Source organism: Babylonia areolata, chromosome 31, assembly GCF_041734735.1.
Source record: "Babylonia areolata isolate BAREFJ2019XMU chromosome 31, ASM4173473v1, whole genome shotgun sequence".
Taxonomy (NCBI): Eukaryota; Metazoa; Mollusca; class Gastropoda; order Neogastropoda; family Buccinidae; genus Babylonia; species Babylonia areolata.
In genome coordinates, this window is record NC_134906.1 from 30,782,000 (window position 1) to 30,801,999 (window position 20,000).

Genomic DNA, 20,000 nt, shown 5'->3' on the forward strand with positions numbered 1-20,000 from the left:
CAATACAGTGACACACAGACACACAGCAACCACAATACAGTGACACACAGTGACACACAGAGACACACAGCAACCACAATACAGTGACACACAGAGACACACAGCAACCACAATACAGTGACACACAGAGACACAGCAACCACAATACAGTGACACACAGACACACAGCAACCACAATACAGTGACACACAGTGACACACAAAGACACACAGCAACCACAATACAGTGACACACAGACACACAGCAACCACAATACAGTGACACACACAGACACACAGCAACCACAATACAGTGACACACAGTGACGCACAGAGACACACAGCAACCACAATACAGTGACACACAGTGACACACAGCAACCACAATACAGTGACACACAGTGACACACAGCAACCACAATACAGTGACACACAGACACACAGCAACCACAATACAGTGACACACAGACACACAGCAACCACAATACAGTGACACACAGAGACACACAGCAACCACAATACAGTGACACACAGAGACACAGCAACCACAATACAGTGACACACAGAGACACACAGCAACCACAATACAGTGACACACAGTGACACACAGAGACACACAGCAACCACAATACAGTGACACACAGAGACACACAGCAACCACAATACAGTGACACACAGAGACACACAGCAACCACAATACAGTGACACACAGTGACACACAGAGACACACAGCAACCACAATACAGTGACACACAGTGACACACAGCAACCACAATACAGTGACACACAGTGACACACAGCAACCACAATACAGTGACACACAGACACACAGCAACCACAATACAGTGACACACAGACACACAGCAACCACAATACAGTGACACACAGACACACAGCAACCACAATACAGTGACACACAGAGACACACAGCAACCACAATACAGTGACACACAGAGACACAGCAACCACAATACAGTGACACACAGAGACACACAGCAACCACAATACAGTGACACACAGTGACACACAGAGACACACAGCAACCACAATACAGTGACACACAGAGACACACAGCAACCACAATACAGTGACACACAGAGACACACAGCAACCACAATACAGTGACACACAGTGACACACAGAGACACACAGCAACCACAATACAGTGACACACAGTGACACACAGCAACCACAATACAGTGACACACAGTGACACACAGAGACACACAGCAACCACAATACAGTGACACACAGAGACACACAGCAACCACAATACAGTGACACACAGAGACACACAGCAACCACAATACAGTGACACACAGTGACACACAGAGACACACAGCAACCACAATACAGAGACACACAGCAACCACAAATCACATGTGAGTGCGTGTTTTCTGACAGTCACTCCCGACAAGTCTGACAAGTCCTTCACCTTCACCACCTACACCTGTTCCTTGATGTCAGCTGGTCGTTGGGACACAATGAAGACGTCATCATCACCTACACCTGTTCCTTGACGTCAGCTGATGTCGTTGGGACACAATGAAGACGTCATCATCACCACCTACACCTGTTCCTTGATGTCAGCTGGTCGTTGGGACACAATGAAGACGTCATCACCACCTACACCTGTTCCTTGATGTCAGCTGGTCGTTGGGACACAATGAAGACGTCATCATCACCTACACCTGTTCCTTGACGTCAGCTGATGTCGTTGGGACACAATGAAGATGTCATCATCACCACCTACACCTGTTCCTTGATGTCAGCTGGTCGTTGGGACACAATGAAGACGTCATCATCATCACCTACACCTGTTCCTTGATGTCAGCTGGTCGTTGGGACACAATGAAGACGTCATCACCACCTACACCTGTTCCTTGATGTCAGCTGGTCGTTGGGACACAATGAAGACGTCATCACCACCTACACCTGTTCCTTGATGTCAGCTGGTCGTTGGGACACAATGAAGACGTCATCACCACCTACACCTGTTCCTTGATGTCAGCTGGTCGTTGGGACACAATGAAGACGTCATCACCACCTACACCTGTTCCTTGATGTCAGCTGGTCGTTGGGACACAATGAAGACGTCATCATCACCTACACCTGTTCCTTGATGTCAGCTGGTCGTTGGGACACAATGAAGACGTCATCATCACCTACACCTGTTCCCTGATGTCAGCTGATGTCGTTGGGACACAATGAAGACGTCATCATCATCACCTACACCTGTTCCTTGACGTCAGCTGATGTCGTTGGGACACAATGAAGATGTCATCATCATCACCTACACCTGTTCCTTGATGTCAGCTGATGTCGTTGGGATACAATGAAGACATCATCATCACCTACACTTGTCCCTTGATGTCAGCTGATGTCGTTGGGACACAATGAAGATGTCATCATCACCACCTACACCTGTTCCTTGACGTCAGCTGATGTTGGGATACAATGAAGACATCACCACCAGTCTTCTCCTGTCTCTGTCCTCCACCACTCTCTGGGATTCTGCCAGGTTCATGCCTGGCAAGTCTTGGATATTGTCTTCCCACCTCTTCCTCTGTCTTCCTCGTCTGTGGCTTCCTGTGTCCCCTGCAAGATGGTCTTTGTTGAGCAGGGAACCTGTCAGTACCACTTCGTTTTCTGTTTCTTGACGACTGTGAGGAAGCCATCATGAGGTCCTATTGCTTGCTGGATCTTGTTGCAGACCTCTTCGTTTGTCACATGATCTGTGTGTGGATGCCCAAGATCTTCCTGTACAACAAGTTCTGGCCCATGATAAAAGAAAGAAAACCTCACTGACCACATTACCACAAGGACACACATCAAGAACTGTTGTGTTTGCTGTATGTTGAAGGTCAAGGATCTGACAGTCTTCACATTATCACAAGGACACGCATCAAGAACTGTTGTGTTTGCTGTATGTTGAAGGTCAAAGATCCGACAGTCTTCACATTATCACAAGGACACGCATCAAGAACTGTTGTGTTTGCTGTATGTTGAAGGTCAAAGATCCGACAGTCTTCACATTATCACAAGGACATCGACAACTGTTGAGTTTGCTGTATGTTGAATTTCAAAGATCTGACAGTCTTCACATTATCACAAGGACATCAACAACTGTTGAGTTTGCTGTATGTTGAATGTCAAAGATCTGACAGTCTTCACATTACCACAAGGACATCGACAACTGTTGAGTTTGCTGTATGTTGAATGTCAAAGATCTGACAGTCTTCACATTACCACAAGGACATCGACAACTGTTGTGTTTGCTGTATGTTGAATGTCAAAGATCTGACAGTCTTCACATTATCACAAGGACATTGACAACTGTTGTGTTTGCTATATGTTGAATGTCAAAGATCTGACTGGATAAACTTCAGTGATACCTTGCATTTTTATTGTTTGACTTTGTTTGATCATGATGCTGATTTTTTTCTTTTAATAGCAAGTGTGTGTGTGTGTGTGTGTGTGTGTGTGGTGTGTGTGTGGTGTGTGTGTGTGTGTGTGTGTGTGTGTGTGTGTGTGTGTGTGTGGTGTGTGTGTGTGTGTGTGTGTGTGCATGCATGCATTCATGCATGCGCGCATGTGTGTGAGTGTGTGTGAGTGTGTTTGTGTGTGAGTGTATGTGTGTGTGTGTTTGTGTATGTGTGTGTGTGTGTTTGTGTATGTGTGTGTGTGTGTGTGTGTGTGCGCGTGTGTGTGTGTGTGTTCATTCTTTAGTTTAACTTCTTTTCACTGTAAGTGATAATTAGAAATATGTGTGTGTGTGTGTGTGTGTGTGTGTGTGTGTGTGTGTGTTTGTGTTTGTGTATGTATGTGAGTGTGTATGTGAGTGTGTGTGTGTGTGTGTATGTGAGTGTGTGTGTGTGTTTGTGTGTGAGGTTTGTGTGTGTGTGTGTGTTGGTATGTGCAGTGTGAATGAAGCCAGTGTCCAGCACACTGACCGTCCGGGTCATGCAGGCGGTCAGCTAGGTGGGCAGCGAAGGCCCTGGCTTCCTGCAGGTAGGCGTCCTTCTCCTCCCGGGACACCTGCACACCTGGCCGTGCCGGGCGGGGGCTCTCCAGGGACTGGCCTGCCACACGCCACCTGGCTGGTTACACCTTCTGTCACACCTTACTCTTGTCTTAGCTGTCTAACACTTTCACTTTGTTCACAGGTAAATCTGTTACACTTTCTGTCACACCTTACTCTTGTCTTAGCTGTCTAACACTTTCACTTAGTTCACAGGTAAATCTGTTACACTTTCTCTCACACCTTACTCTTGTCTTAGCTGTCTAACACTTTCACTTTGTTCACAGGTAAATCTGTTACACCTTCTGTCACACCTTACTCTTGTCTTAGCTGTCTAATACTTTCACTTAGTTCACAGGTAAATCTGTTACACCTTCTGTCACACCTTACTCTTGTCTTAGCTGTCTAACACTTTCACTTAGTTCACAGGTAAATCTGTTACACTTTCTCTCACACCTTACTCTTGTCTTAGCTAACACTTTCACTTAGTTCACAGGTAATCTGTTACACTTTCTCTCACACCTTACTCTTGTCTTAGCTGTCTAATACTTTCACTTAGTTCACAGGTAAATCTGTTACACTTTCTATCAGCAGCTTCCTATTGTCCTAGCCACCTCAACACTTTCACTTAGTCCACTGACTTTTTTTTCCTCTTCATCTGTTACTGTTTCTTTTAACATGACACTCACGTCTTAGCTGCTTAACACTTGAAGCTAGTTCAGATGTTCCTTTTCCTCCTAATGTTAGTTTTTGTTAGCATAATGTTCATGTCTTCGCTGCCTAACACTACAACCTAGTTCATTTATTTTTCCTCATAACTCTCTCATAAAATAGCGTTGCTGGTTTGTTGTGCATTTTCTTCTGTTGTCGTTTTTCGGGGAGGGGGGGACGAAGTGTGGGTGTGGGGGGTGTGGGGTGTGTGGGGGGAAAGTGTGTGAACTAGACATTGTTGCATACTTTCATCAGTGCAGTCACTGATAAGGTGAATCTCAACTGTGACATAATAAAACATCAACACAATCAACATTTTTTTTCCTATTTCTATTCCCAATTTGGTGTCGACAGATAAAGTACTTACAGAGAATATGAATTTATCAAAGTTTATCACAATCACCCACCCACCCACACACCCACACACCCCCATGGACACACACACACATGGACAAACAGGCAGTTATCACACAGACCTGGGTTGGGTGCAGACACACACTGAGCCACACAGTGACTTACAGCAGGCATTGCACAGGGTGAGAAGTTTGCCATTGGCAGGGTTCAGCTTCTGCCGAGGGATGGGCATGTGACGACTGCGTTTGCCCCTTGACCCCCCCTTGGACAGCAGGGGGTTACACACGTAGGGCGACTGGCAAAGGTCACAGGTGAAAGGTTGGCCTGCACACAGCAACCACAACACACTGACACACAGCAACCACAACACAGTGATACAGCAACCACAACACACTGACACACAGCAACCACAACACACTGACACACAGCAACCACAACACAGTGACACACAGCAACCACAACACACTGACACACAGCAACCACAACACAGTGATACAGCAACCACAACACAGTGACACACAGCAACCACAACACAGTGATACAGCAACCACAACACACTGACACACAGCAACCACAACACAGTGACACACAGCAACCACAACACAGTGATACAGCAACCACAACACAGTGACACACAGCAACCACAACACAGTGATACAGCAACCACAACACAGTGACACACAGCAACCACAACACAGTGACACACAGCAACCACAACACAGTGACACACAGCAACCACAACACAGTGATACAGCAACCACAACACACTGACACACAGCAACCACAACACAGTGATACAGCAACCACAACACAGTGATACAGCAACCACAACACACTGACACACAGCAACCACAACACACTGACACACAGCAACCACAACACAGTGATACAGCAACCACAACACAGTGATACAGCAACCACAACACAGTGACACACAGCAACCACAACACACTGACACACAGCAACCACAAAACAGTGACACACAGCAACCACAACACAGTGATACAGCAACCACAACACACTGACACACAGCAACCACAACACAGTGATACAGCAACCACAACACAGTGACACACAGCAACCACAACACAGTGACACACAGCAACCACAACACAGTGATACAGCAACCACAACACACTGACACACAGCAACCACAACACAGTGACACACAGCAACCACAACACAGTGATACAGCAACCACAACACAGTGATACAGCAACCACAACACAGTGACACACAGCAACCACAACACAGTGATACAGCAACCACAACACACTGACACACAGCAACCACAACACAGTGATACAGCAACCACAATGCATTGGGCTGTGACAATATTCACCATTGAGTCAAACGCCGCAAAGATACAAGAGCGGACAATATTCACCACTGGGTGAAACATCAGACAGACAAAAGAGCGGACAATATTCACCACTGGGTGAAACATCAGACAGACAAAAGAGCGGACAATATTCACCACTGGGTGAAACATCAGACAGACAAAAAGTGGACAATATTCACCACTGGGTGAAACATCAGACAGACAAAAGAGCGGACAATATTCACCACTGGGTGAAACATCAGACAGACAAAAGAGTGGACAATATTCACCACTGGGTGAAACATCAGACAGACAAAAGAGCCAACAATATTCACCACTGGGTGAAACATCAGACAGACAAAAAGTGGACAATATTCACCACTGGGTGAAACATCAGACAGACAAAAAGTGGACAATATTCACCACTGGGTGAAACATCAGACAGACAAAAAGTGGACAATATTCACCACTGGGTGAAACATCAGACAGACAAAAGAGCGGACAATATTCACCACTGGGTGAAACATCAGACAGACAAAAGAGCGGACAATATTCACCACTGGGTGAAACATCAGACAGACAAAAAGTGGACAATATTCACCACTGGGTGAAACATCAGACAGACAAAAGAGTGGACAATATTCACCACTGGACAAGACATCAGACAGACAAAAGAGCGGACAATATTCACCACTGGACAAGACATCAGACAGACAAAAGAGCCGACAATATTCACCACTGGACAAGACATCAGACACAAGAGCGGACAATATTCACCACTGGGTGAAACATCAGACAAAAGAGTGGACAATATTCACCACTGGGTGAAACATCAGACAGACACAAGAGCAGACAATATTCACCACTGGGTGAAACATCAGACAGACAAAAGAGCGGACAATATTCACCACTGGACAAGACATCAGACAGACAAAAGAGCCGACAATATTCACCACTGGACAAGACATCAGACAGACAAAAGAGCCGACAATATTCACCACTGGACAAGACATCAGACAAAAGAGCGGACAATATTCACCACTGGACAAGACATCAGACAGACAAAAGAGCCAACAATATTCACCACTGGACAAGACATCAGACAGACAAAAGAGCGGACAATATTCACCACTGGACAAGACATCAGACAGACAAAAGAGCCAACAATATTCACCACTGGACAAGACATCAGACAAAAGAGCGGACAATATTCACCACTGGACAAGACATCAGACAGACAAAAGAGCGGACAATATTCACCACTGGACAAGACATCAGACAGACAAAAGAGCGGACAATATTCACCACTGGACAAGACATCAGACAAAAGAGCGGACAATATTCACCACTGGACAAGACATCAGACAGACAAAAGAGCCAACAATATTCACCACTGGACAAGATATCAGACAAAAGAGCGGACAATATTCACCACTGGACAAGACATCAGACAGACAAAAGAGCGGACAATATTCACCACTGGACAAGACATCAGACAGACAAAAGAGCGGACAATATTCATCACTGGATAAAAAAACAAACTGAAACATACAAGAGATGGGACAATATTTACCACTGGGTAAAACATCAACTTCATCAAGAAGATACTGAAATGTGATTTTTTAACTCACTCGGGACAAATAGTTATCTCCCTTACTTTTCCCTTCAGATGACCAATTTGTTTGGATTAGGAAAAAAAATCACAAAAATACAAAACAAAGTAACTCAGTGAAACTCGCTGTACCTGACCCACTGACCCCTCTCCTCACGTCATGTGTACGCCCACCCCCCTTCCTCTTCACTGCCCTCAGAAGCTGAGTCACTATCAGTATCTTCTTGCTGGTAGCTTTCTTCACTGCAGATACTTTAATCAGTCTTCCTCATCCTCGTCGATGTCGAAACCTTCAGATCAAAGCATTTCAATCACTTCAGCAGCAGTAAAAGGAGGAGTTTGTATTATACTCCATGTTTGGTGTTAAATATACTTACCATGTCAAACTGATGCAAACTAGGCCTATTGGTTTGCTCTGCTTGGCCAAATTTCGCGCGGCTAACAGTGAAAAGACGGGCCCACCCGCTCTCAGCCAATCAAACGCCTCTAAAAACTATAAGCGCTTAATCATTCCGTGGCCATGAACAAAAATGCCCCATGAGAACCACGGGGGAGACGCGGGGACGGACGGGCGGGCATTCGAGTTTGACATGGTAAGTATATTTAACACCAAACATGGAGTATAATACAAACTCCTCCTTTTGGTGTCATATACTGTACCATGTCAAACTGATGCAGAATTTAAAGCAAATGGAGGAGGGCAACGCCTACTGGTTCATATGGGGAGCCCTTGTAACTGAGACGGCAGTGTTAGCCGCGACAAAGGAAATCCCCTTGGAACCGTCAGCCCTGGTCATACGGAAATTCCTGAGGTAGAAGTTGATGAAGGGATTCTCAGACTGCCAGAAGGCTGCCTCCAAGACATGCTGCGTTGGCACTGAGTGCTGGAAAGCAGCCGAAGTAGCTATGGCCCGCACTTCGTGTGCTCTGGGATGAAGACAGCTGATATCCCTGTGTGCATGAGAGTAGGCTCTACGAATGACTTGGGAAACCTGGCGGGAAATGGTGCCTGCAGCAATGTCTTTCTTGTAATTCTCATTGAGGGAGATGAGCAGACACCTCTGAGAAGAACGCCTATGGCGAGACCTATCCCAATAATATTTGAGACACCGAACAGGACAGGTGCCTATCCTCATCATCTTGGGCAAGAATATCAGACAAAGGTCTGACTCTCAGAGAGGGGGAAGGAACCTCAGGGTCTTGGTTCTTAGCCAGAAACTCTGGAAGGAAACGAATAGTGATGGAACCATCTCTGTGGAAGGCCAGATCTTGTGGCATTCCACTAAGCCCATGCAGCTCACTTCTATGACTGCCTGTGGCCAGCCACAGAAGGAAAGTGGTCTTGAGGGTGAGGATGTCAAAAGGAATAGTCCCCAATGGTAGGAAGGGCTGTTTTCGAATGAAATCCAGCACCAGGAACAAGTCCCAGAGGGGCACTCTTTTGGGGTCTCTAGCTTCCTTCAGAGGGGCACCCCTAGCCACCTCTCTGAGCAGGCAATCCGCTTCCAAGGCGGAACCACCTAGCTGTTTGCAATGTGGTACGGAAGGCAGACCTGTACCCTCGCCCAGAACTAGCAGACAGGATGAACCGAGGAGCAGAGAGCCAGAAAGTTGGCCAGCTGCATGCTCGTAAGGTTCGTAGGGGTAATGCCCTGAGCTGTACACCACCGCAACCATTTCTTCCAGCGAAAGTCATACAAAGTCTCCGTTCCCTGCCTCCTTGCTCTGGTGACTATGGAGAGGAGGTCAGAGGAGGCACACCCCTGGGTCAGCACAGCCGACACAGAGGCCGACCGAGGGGTCGAGGACTTCAATGGTGATGCTGACAGTTCCGACCGCACAGCAGCCATGCGTGCTGGTGGAGCAGTTGAGGATTGGAATGCGGAGTGCCCGAGCGAGGCTGCCTCAGCAGATGAGATTTGGTTTCAAGTTCCAGGGGTGGGAACATGTGTCAGGGACTGAAGGTCCGGAAACCAGGTCTGGACTGGCCATTTCGGCGCAATGAGGATCAGCTGCGGGTGTTCCAATCTGTCTTTCCGTATCACCTTGGACAGAATTGGAAAGGGAGGAAACGCGGAGGCAATCAGACTGCTCCAATCTAGAGAGAGAGCATCCACTGCCCACGCTTCTGGGTCGGCAACCGAAGAGACGGAAGTGGGAAGTCTCTTGTTGAACAAGGTCCACCATCGGCCGAAACCACTGTTCCCAAACCCCCTGAAGGCTGTCCTTGTCCAGGGTGCACTCTATGCGTATGTCACTCTTGGACCTGCTAGGAGCATCTGCCAAGAAGTTGGTTTTTCCTGCTCAGTGTCTCGCTGAAAGTGCAATGCCCTTGCTGTGGCACCAACGGAGGAGAGCCTCCGTCCGCATGGAGAGGTCTGCCGAGTGCGCTCCCCCCATTTGTTCACATAACATGCGACCGTCGTCTTGTCCGTGAACAAGCGGATGGTCTTGCCAGTGGCCTCCGCCATGAAGTGCAGGAGAGTCCTGCGAACTGCCTCCAGTTCTAGAAAATTGATGTGGCATAGGCGCTCCTCCGGGGACCAAGTCCCTGCTGCATAGAGTGAGTCCATGTGGGCTCCCCAGCCCAGGGAGGAGGCGTCTGTGAAGAGTGCCACCTGAAGAGTAGGTGGGGCTAAGGGCACCCCCTGTGTCCGAAGGGGGGTGATTAACCACTCTGATGTCACCTCGAGGAACCACTCGCCCAGACATATCTGGGTATCCCATGGCTGAGTGCTCTGGGACCGGCGTAACCTCAGTGCCCTCTGGAGAGGGTGCTTGAGAACCCTGTCCAGGGGAATGAGAGGTGCCGTGGACTCCATCATGCCCAAGAGGGAAGAAAGTGTCTGCGCTGTATCTTGGGAGGAGTGGCGCCAGTGGCTGAGGAGGCCTGCCAGACGGTCCCAGTGATCTGGCGCCAGAGAGACTATCATAGACCGCGTGTCGAATCTCATCCCTAAGAAGTCGAAGGACTGACGTGGGGACAGATCGCATATCTGCTGGTCCATGAGGAAGCCCAGTTGGGAGCAAAGGTCTAGAAGTCTGGCCGTATGACTCAGGCACAGGGCCTGCGACTGGGCCAGGATAAGCAAGTCGTCCAGGTACACACAGAGACAAATGGATTCCGAGCGGACGATGGACACCAATTCCCGCAGCACCTTGGTAGACAGGAAAGGGGCAAGGGACAGACCAAATGGGAGGGCCGGGAACTGGAACCCCTTGTCCCTCCACACGAACCTCAGGTACCGATGGGATGCCGAATGGATGAGTATATGAAAATAAGCATCTTCCAGATCGATAGAGGTAGGCCAATCACCTTGTTGGATGGTCTCCCGAATCTGTGCCTGTGTGTCCCTCTTGAATTTGATTTTGGGGAGGAATTTGTTGAGGGGGGACAAGTCCAAAACTGGTCTCCACCCTCCCGAGACCTTTGGAATCACCAAAAACCAGCCGTAAAAACCGGGGCCCGGGTCCGAGAGTTGAGATATAGCCCCATGAGGAGTGTTTGCGATATCTCTTTTTCTAGGACGCTCTCCTGCTCCGTCGAGCTGGGCACCTAAGGAGGAGGAGTGGATCTTAGAGGGGGGAGGTCCTCCACCCAAGACAGCATGTACCCCGACTCTAGCACCGACATAATCCCGTCGTTGAGTCCCCGAGCACACCACTGATGTGCATGCCGGGACAAGTTTCCTACTTGGAGGGGCTGAACGACTGGCGGTGCTGAATCGGGGCCCAGTCATTGGGGGTGCTGCCTTCTGGCCTTGGGCATGGCCGGTCGGCTTGGACGGACATAAGGTGGTTTATTCCTCTGCCCCTGATTCAGCACACGCTGCCTTGACAGGCGGCGTGGTATATGGAGGGGCCCTGGTGGCTGGTCTCTTCAATGGCATAGAACCCTGGAGCCCATGAGAGGTGTGGGCCAAATATGAGGCCACCTCCCTGTTTGTCTCTGCCCTGTGGCTGACAAAATGGGGCGGGAACTGGCCGAAGAGGGAGTGCTGCTGTGCTGGGATGGACCGCAGGGCAGCCCTCTCCTCCACAGGAATGTTAGAGAGGCTGAAAATGGCATCACGCCGCGCTAGCACAGTACTGAAGTGAAGGCTGGTAGCTGTGTCTGCAGCTGCCGTGGGACCAGATGCTACCCTATTGCCAAAAGCGTGTAACCTCTGGTCGGTGAAGAGGCCCGGCGGGACTGAGGAAGGAGACCCCTTGTCCTGATTAACCGGACACTGTTCCCACAGCTCATTGGCCCTGTGAAGGAACATGTCGAAGGTGTACGCCGTGGAAACCTCGAGGGGGCAGCGGCGGGCCAATTTGTCCCACTCTGCTAACGTTTTAAAGTATAGGTTAGCTGAAGTGGGGAAGGTGGTGCGCTGTGAGACCAACATCCTGTCCTGTGCGGAGGGCTCTGCTCCGCTGTAGGCAGGGTGGTCCTGTGTGTACCAGGACCACACCCCTCCCTTGGAGGAATCTTAAAGAAACTTTCCCGGGGAAAAGGCGCCCGGGGCAGAGAGGGACTCCCTGCCTGGAGGAGGGATGGAAGCAGCACCCCTGACAGTGCGGGCTGGCTTATTAAGCCATACCTGCACCATTTCTGGCACTCTGAGTTGCCTTGTGGTTCTGGAGTTAGAGTCACATGGCGCAAGGAGGGTCAAGGGTAACAAAGTAGCCTGAGGGACTGATTCGGCACACGTGACCCTATTGGGGAGGGTCAGTTGGAGCTCGGCAAAGTCCGAGTTTGGTTCAGGCTGGTCCCTAGGGAGGCATGGGCTCAATCTGTCCCCCCTGGGATGTGGGCGAAGAGTGCTCATCTGCTTGTTCGTCCTCATCCGAAGACAGGGGCTCCCACTCTTGTTCGCAGTCCATCCCCTGCTGGGTGCCATCCCAAGTGGATGTACCCACTGGGGCGTCCTGTGAGCTGTGGTCAGCCCAGCGGGATGAGCTGGGACGATCCCGAGCCGGGACCATGGCCGCCACTGTTATGTCCTTGACACCTGAAGCGGGTGGGGAGCGTGTGGACTGTAGGTCCAACCATGCTTGGGATGGTGGTGCCACACCTTTTCAGAGAGGGCCTCCCTGGATGCAAGAGTGACCCACGAGTGCTGTGTGGGGACAAACACCCACTCATCTCACTGTAGGACCGAGGGCTGGGCAGGTGGGGACTGCCGGCTCCGCCGGGCCGAGTAGGGCCCCTGAGCAACCGTCGGTCCTGACAAGGAGGCCGTTGTGACCGTGGAGGTCACCTGTGGGTTGACAGAGGCCCGATTTGTGGACAGAGTGGCAATATTGGTCGAGGAGCTCGACCTGACCGACAAGAAGTCGATCCCACTTGTCGGGGCTGTGTGTGTCACCCTGTGAGATGTGCTGGGTTGGGTCCGGTGGGGAGCGGACAAGGGGCTGGCCCTTGGTGCTCCCGGCAACCCAGTGTGCACCCTAGGTGCACCCCAGTACGGGTAGAATGGGGGTAACCACCCGTGGGCACCAGCCATACTGTGACCCGAGCCCCAAGGGTCACTGGTGCGTTGACCTCCATGAAGGGAACAACCTGGCCAAGTCGGAGGGAGGTCAGGTCCGACTTGGGTGTCAGTCCCGCCCGAAGACGAGCGGGCTGACTGCCCGGAACCGCCTGACACGCACGGGCCTCCCCCAGCAGGGGAGACCGGCCGGATAGCGGGAAGACCTGCAGAGCAGGTTGCCACGCGCCCCGAATCCCCTCCCGTGGGGAGACTGGGGTGGCTTGGCCCGGGGTGGGCAAAGTAGAGATCCCCCCCCGGAACCAAATTTTTCTCCCCCCCCAAAAGGAGGTGGGGGAGGGGGGTCGACAGAGAAGGGAGGAGGGGGAACAACAATGGGGCACGTGAGGGCCGTCTCCGAGTGGGGACCCGGGTAATGGCCGGGCGCGGCCTCCCCTCGGGAGTCCGCGCCTAGCTGCGAGTCCCCACAGCACGGAGATGACTTGCCATTCACCCTTCTCCCTGCCTCGCGCTGGGACACCTCGGGAGGCGACGCTCGTACCTCTTTCCCCCCGGTCCCCTTCATGACCGTTTTACTGGTACGAACGTCGTCTCCGCGATCAGCGTCTAACGACGCATCGCCACGGTCCGTATCGGGAGGAATCATGAGCTCCGGGCCTGGGAGAGTCTCTTACCGAGTCTCAATCCCAGCATCATGATTCCCTGCCTTCGTGGTATGGCACACGAGGCATGGAACCCGCGCTTAGGCACCCAGCGAAAATCTGACCCCCAACAGAGAAAGGAAAGACAGGATCGACTTAGAGGCAGAAAAAATCGAACGAATCGAGGGTGCCGAGTCGAATCGAGTACACAGAATGTAAGAATACAATAAACACAAGCCGCATGCAACAAAATAAGGCCAAAAGGATACGCTGAATAGCCGAAAAAAGCGTAAGACGAGACAGAGCGTAAACCTGACAAGATGGCGTGGACAGCCTTGGCCAAAGGAATGATTAAGCGCTTATAGTTTTTAGAGGCGTTTGATTGGCTGAGAGCGGGTGGGCCCGTCTTTTCACTGTTAGCCGCGCGAAATGTGGCCAAGCAGAGCAAACCAATAGGCCTAGTTTGCATCAGTTTGACATGGTACAGTATATGACACCAAAAGCCGCTGTCGTGATCTATTTTGCTCCAAAATTTTCTACTTGTATCATCTGTGATGCCATTTTCAATATGTATGCCGATTAGCTTGTCATGTGGCGTGCTGCAGTCAGTGGGTTGCCAGCCAGTGTGTTGTTATGGAATCTCATGATGCAGCTTTCCATTCAACCCTTGACACGCCCCCAATGCCTGGTGTAGCTGCCATTCTTATGCTACCCCATGAGGAAAACGTGGACAAAATTTGAATTGTGGAAACTAGGAACGCTATAGCATTCAATCGTCCAGAGTGAGTTAAAACCTATCTATAAGAACTCTCAGCTTCCCTCTTCTCCAACATCATCCATGTCAGCTCACTTTGGATGCATGAAGAGTGGGGGGAGGGAGGGGTTTGAGAAAGAGTGGTCATGAATGATTCATTTTTTTCTTTCATGTAAAGCGCCCTGAGCTCTTAGAAAGGGCGCTATATAAATCTACATCTTTATTATTATCACAGACATGTGATTCACCATTGGGTAAAACAACAGGCAGATACTAGACATGTGACAACATTCACCATTGGTTAAAACATCAAGAAGATACTAGACATGTGACAACATTCACCACTGGGTAAAACATCAAGAAGATACTAGACATGTGACAACATTCACTACTGGGTAAAACATCAAGAAGATACTAGACATGTGACAACATTCACCACTGGGTAAAACATCAAGAAGATACTAGACATGTGACAACATTCACTACTGGGTAAAACATCAAGAAGATACTAGACATGTGACAACATTCACCACTGGGTAAAACATCAAGAAGATACTAGACATGTGACAACATTCACTACTGGGTAAAACATCAAGAAGATACTAGACATGTGACAACATTCACTACTGGGTAAAACATCAAGAAGATACTAGACATGTGACAACATTCACCATTGGGTAAAACATCAAGAAGATACTAGACATGTGACAACATTCACCATTGGGTAAAACATCAAGAAGATACTAGACATGTGACAACATTCACCATTGGGTAAAACGTCAAACAGACGATCAGCAGCAGAAGCAGCAGGCAATTTATGACGAGTGGTGCGGTGTTTCTTGGCAGTCAGGGATAAGGACGTGGATGTGGTTGTTGCTGACGACGGCTTTCTCTTTGTGACAAAGTTGTCAGGACTGAAGAGAGGGGGGCGATCTCTGCGCTTCCTCTCACTGCGCCTCTGCTCGGAACTGGACTGCCCCGCCTCTCCATCATCAGTCTGCTGACAGTGAACAGTCAGTTGTTGATTCATTTGATAAACGTCTGTTTAAACAATCAATATGAAAACTACATCATCAGTCTGCTGACAGTGAACAGTCAGTTGTTGATTCATTTGATAAACGTCTGTTTAAACAATCAATATGAAAACTACATCATCAGTCTGCTGACAGTGAACAGTCAGTTGTTGATTCATTTGATAAACGTCTGTTTAAACAATCAATATGAAAACTACATCATCAGTCTGCTGTCAGTGAACAGTCAGTTGTTGATTCATTTGATAAACGTCTGTTTAAACAATCAATATGAAAACTACATCGTCAGTCTGCTGACAGTGAACAGTCAGTTGTTGATTCATTTGATAAACGTCTGTTTAAACAATCAATATGAAAACTACATCGTCAGTCTGCTGACAGTGAACAGTCAGTTGTTGATTCATTTGATAAACGTCTGTTTAAACAATCAATATGAAAACTACATCGTCAGTCTGCTGACAGTGAACAGTCAGTTGTTGATTCATTTGATAAACGTCTGTTTAAACAATCAATATGAAAACTACATCATCAGTCTGCTGACAGTGAACAGTCAGTTGTTGATTCATTTGATAAACGTCTGTTTAAACAATCAATATGAAAACTACATCATCAGTCTGCTGACAGTGAACAGTCAGTTGTTGATTCATTTGATAAACGTCTGTTTAAACAATCAATATGAAAACTACATCATCAGTCTGCTGACAGTGAACAGTCAGTTGTTGATTCATTTGATAAACGTCTGTTTAAACAATCAATATGAAAACTACATCATCAGTCTGCTGTCAGTGAACAGTCAGTTGTTGATTCATTTGATAAACGTCTGTTTAAACAATCAATATGAAAACTACATCATCAGTCTGCTGACAGTGAACAGTCAGTTGTTGATTCATTTGATAAACGTCTGTTTAAACAATCAATATGAAAACTACATCGTCAGTCTGCTGACAGTGAACAGTCAGTTGTTGATTCATTTGATAAACGTCTGTTTAAACAATCAATATGAAAACTACATCGTCAGTCTGCTGACAGTGAACAGTCAGTTGTTGATTCATTTGATAAACGTCTGTTTAAACAATCAATATGAAAACTACATCGTCAGTCTGCTGACAGTGAACAGTCAGTTGTTGATTCATTTGATAAACGTCTGTTTAAACAATCAATATGAAAACTACATCGTCAGTCTGCTGACAGTGAACAGTCAGTTGTTGATTCATTTGATAAACGTCTGTTTAAACAATCAATATGAAAACTACATCGTCAGTCTGCTGACAGTGAACAGTCAGTTGTTGATTCATTTGATAAACGTCTGTTTAAACAATCAATATGAAAACTACATCGTCAGTCTGCTGACAGTGAACAGTCAGTTGTTGATTCATTTGATAAACGTCTGTTTAAACAATCAATATGAAAACTACATCGTCAGTCTGCTGACAGTGAACAGTCAGTTGTTGATTCATTTGATAAACGTCTGTTTAAACAATCAATATGAAAACTACATCGTCAGTCTGCTGACAGTGAACAGTCAGTTGTTGATTCATTTGATAAACGTCTGTTTAAACAATCAATATGAAAACTACATCGTCAGTCTGCTGTCAGTGAACAGTCAGTTGTTGATTCATTTGATAAACGTCTGTTTAAACAATCAATATGAAAACTACATCATCAGTCTGCTGACAGTGAACAGTCAGTTGTTGATTCATTTGATAAACGTCTGTTTAAACAATCAATATGAAAACTACATCATCAGTCTGCTGACAGTGAACAGTCAGTTGTTGATTCATTTGATAAACGTCTGTTTAAACAATCAATATGAAAACTACATCGTCAGTCTGCTGACAGTGAACAGTCAGTTGTTGATTCATTTGATAAACGTCTGTTTAAACAATCAATATGAAAACTACATCATCAGTCTGCTGACAGTGAACAGTCAGTTGTTGATTCATTTGATAAACGTCTGTTTAAACAATCAATATGAAAACTACATCATCAGTCTGCTGACAGTGAACAGTCAGTTGTTGATTCATTTGATAAACGTCTGTTTAAACAATCAATATGAAAACTACATCATCAGTCTGCTGACAGTGAACAGTCAGTTGTTGATTCATTTGATAAACGTCTGTTTAAACAATCAATATGAAAACTACATCATCAGTCTGCTGACAGTGAACAGTCAGTTGTTGATTCATTTGATAAACGTCTGTTTAAACAATCAATATGAAAACTACATCGTCAGTCTGCTGACAGTGAACAGTCAGTTGTTGATTCATTTGATAAACGTCTGTTTAAACAATCAATATGAAAACTACATCGTCAGTCTGCTGACAGTGAACAGTCAGTTGTTGATTCATTTGATAAACGTCTGTTTAAACAATCAATATGAAAACTACATCGTCAGTCTGCTGACAGTGAACAGTCAGTTGTTGATTCATTTGATAAACGTCTGTTTAAACAATCAATATGAAAACTACATCATCAGTCTGCTGACAGTGAACAGTCAGTTGTTGATTCATTTGATAAACGTCTGTTTAAACAATCAATATGAAAACTACATCATCAGTCTGCTGACAGTGAACAGTCAGTTGTTGATTCATTTGATAAACATCTGTTTAAACAATCAATATGAAAACTACATCATCAGTCTGCTGACAGTGAACAGTCAGTTGTTGATTCATTTGATAAACGTCTGTTTAAACAATCAATATGAAAACTACATCGTCAGTCTGCTGACAGTGAACAGTCAGTTGTTGATTCATTTGATAAATGTCTGTTTAAACAATCAATATGAAAACTACATCGTCAGTCTGCTGACAGTGAACAGTCAGTTGTTGATTCATTTGATAAACGTCTGTTTAAACAATCAATATGAAAACTACATCATCAGTCTGCTGACAGTGAACAGTCAGTTGTTGATTCATTTGATAAATGTCTGTTTAAACAATCAATATGAAAACTACATCATCAGTCTGCTGAAAGTGAACAGCCAGTTGTTATTTGATAAACGTCTGTTTAAACAATGAATATGTTTACAACAATTTGGTTTATATTTTAACTTCAGCAAGCCAGTCTGCTGAAAGAGAACAGTCAGTTGTTGATTACTTGTTGATTTACTTGATAAATGCATGTTTAAAAAATGAATATGTGTACTGCAATGTGGATTATTTTCAAAGCAAGCCAGTCTGCTGAAAGAGATTATTCACAAGTTGTTTAAATACTTGATAAATGTCTGTTAAAAAAAATGGACAGTTTAGTTAATATGGTTTACATTTAAAGCAGGCTTATTCAAAATGGGGATTATTATCAATGGAAAAGTGAATCTCACAAAAACTTTTTTTCTGGCAAAGACTGACAGAAAAGGATATTGTGCCTAATGAACAAAAGTCGTACATCCATTTCAGAGTGACACACTACAATGCCCAAATATGGATGTCTGGAAAGGTCCTGTGCGTGTATATACAGGTTTTACAAAGTTGTACATCTGTGACTATCTTAATAATATATTAATAGTGCATATATGTGTGTGTGTATATATATATATCTATATATAGAGAGATATATATAGATATATAGATATATATAGATAGATAGATATAGATATATAGATAGATGCAAGTTTGAATGTGTGTGTACGTGTGGAGGAGGTGTGTCTGTGTTTGTGTGAGTGTGTGTGTTAGTATGTGATTGTGCAAACGCATCCAATTGTGTCTGAATTTGTATGTGTGCATGTTTTGTATATTTGTAAGTCTTCATATGTTTCATATACATATACATACATATAATCCCTTTCATGAATCTGTGTGTGAGTACAAACAGGTCCCTGAAAATGTGAACAAGTACACATGCATAAATCAATCAGAATGTGAAGTACAAGGGTTGCACTTTGTAACATTGATAAGCAAATTCAATAATATAGTAACAAAGTAAGCTTAAAAACAAAAACAAAAGTCACCTTATTTTCATAAGGGATGCCTTCATCTGGTTCCATGGGTCATAACACCATGTCCATTCAGCATGTCTTGAATATTGCACAGCTCTCCCTGTCTATACTTCAGTCTCCTGGGTTCAAACACACACACACACACACACACACACACACACACACACAC

The 20,000-nt window shown here is 46.4% G+C and overlaps 1 protein-coding gene across 1 annotated transcript in view; it reads right to left on the minus strand.

The window, feature by feature from the left end:
* Nucleotides 1-20,000, minus strand: part of LOC143276081 (uncharacterized) — a 46,583-nt gene that overhangs the window by 23,889 nt on the left and 2,694 nt on the right. The window contains exons 2-5 of the mRNA XM_076580469.1: nucleotides 19,844-19,950; nucleotides 15,632-15,863; nucleotides 5,230-5,388; nucleotides 3,932-4,060 (exon numbers count right to left, since the gene is read on the minus strand). Of these exons, the coding sequence (XP_076436584.1) occupies nucleotides 3,932-4,060; nucleotides 5,230-5,388; nucleotides 15,632-15,863; nucleotides 19,844-19,879 (556 nt within the window). The 5' untranslated portion in view covers nucleotides 19,880-19,950. The remainder of the gene's footprint in view (nucleotides 1-3,931; nucleotides 4,061-5,229; nucleotides 5,389-15,631; nucleotides 15,864-19,843; nucleotides 19,951-20,000) is intronic.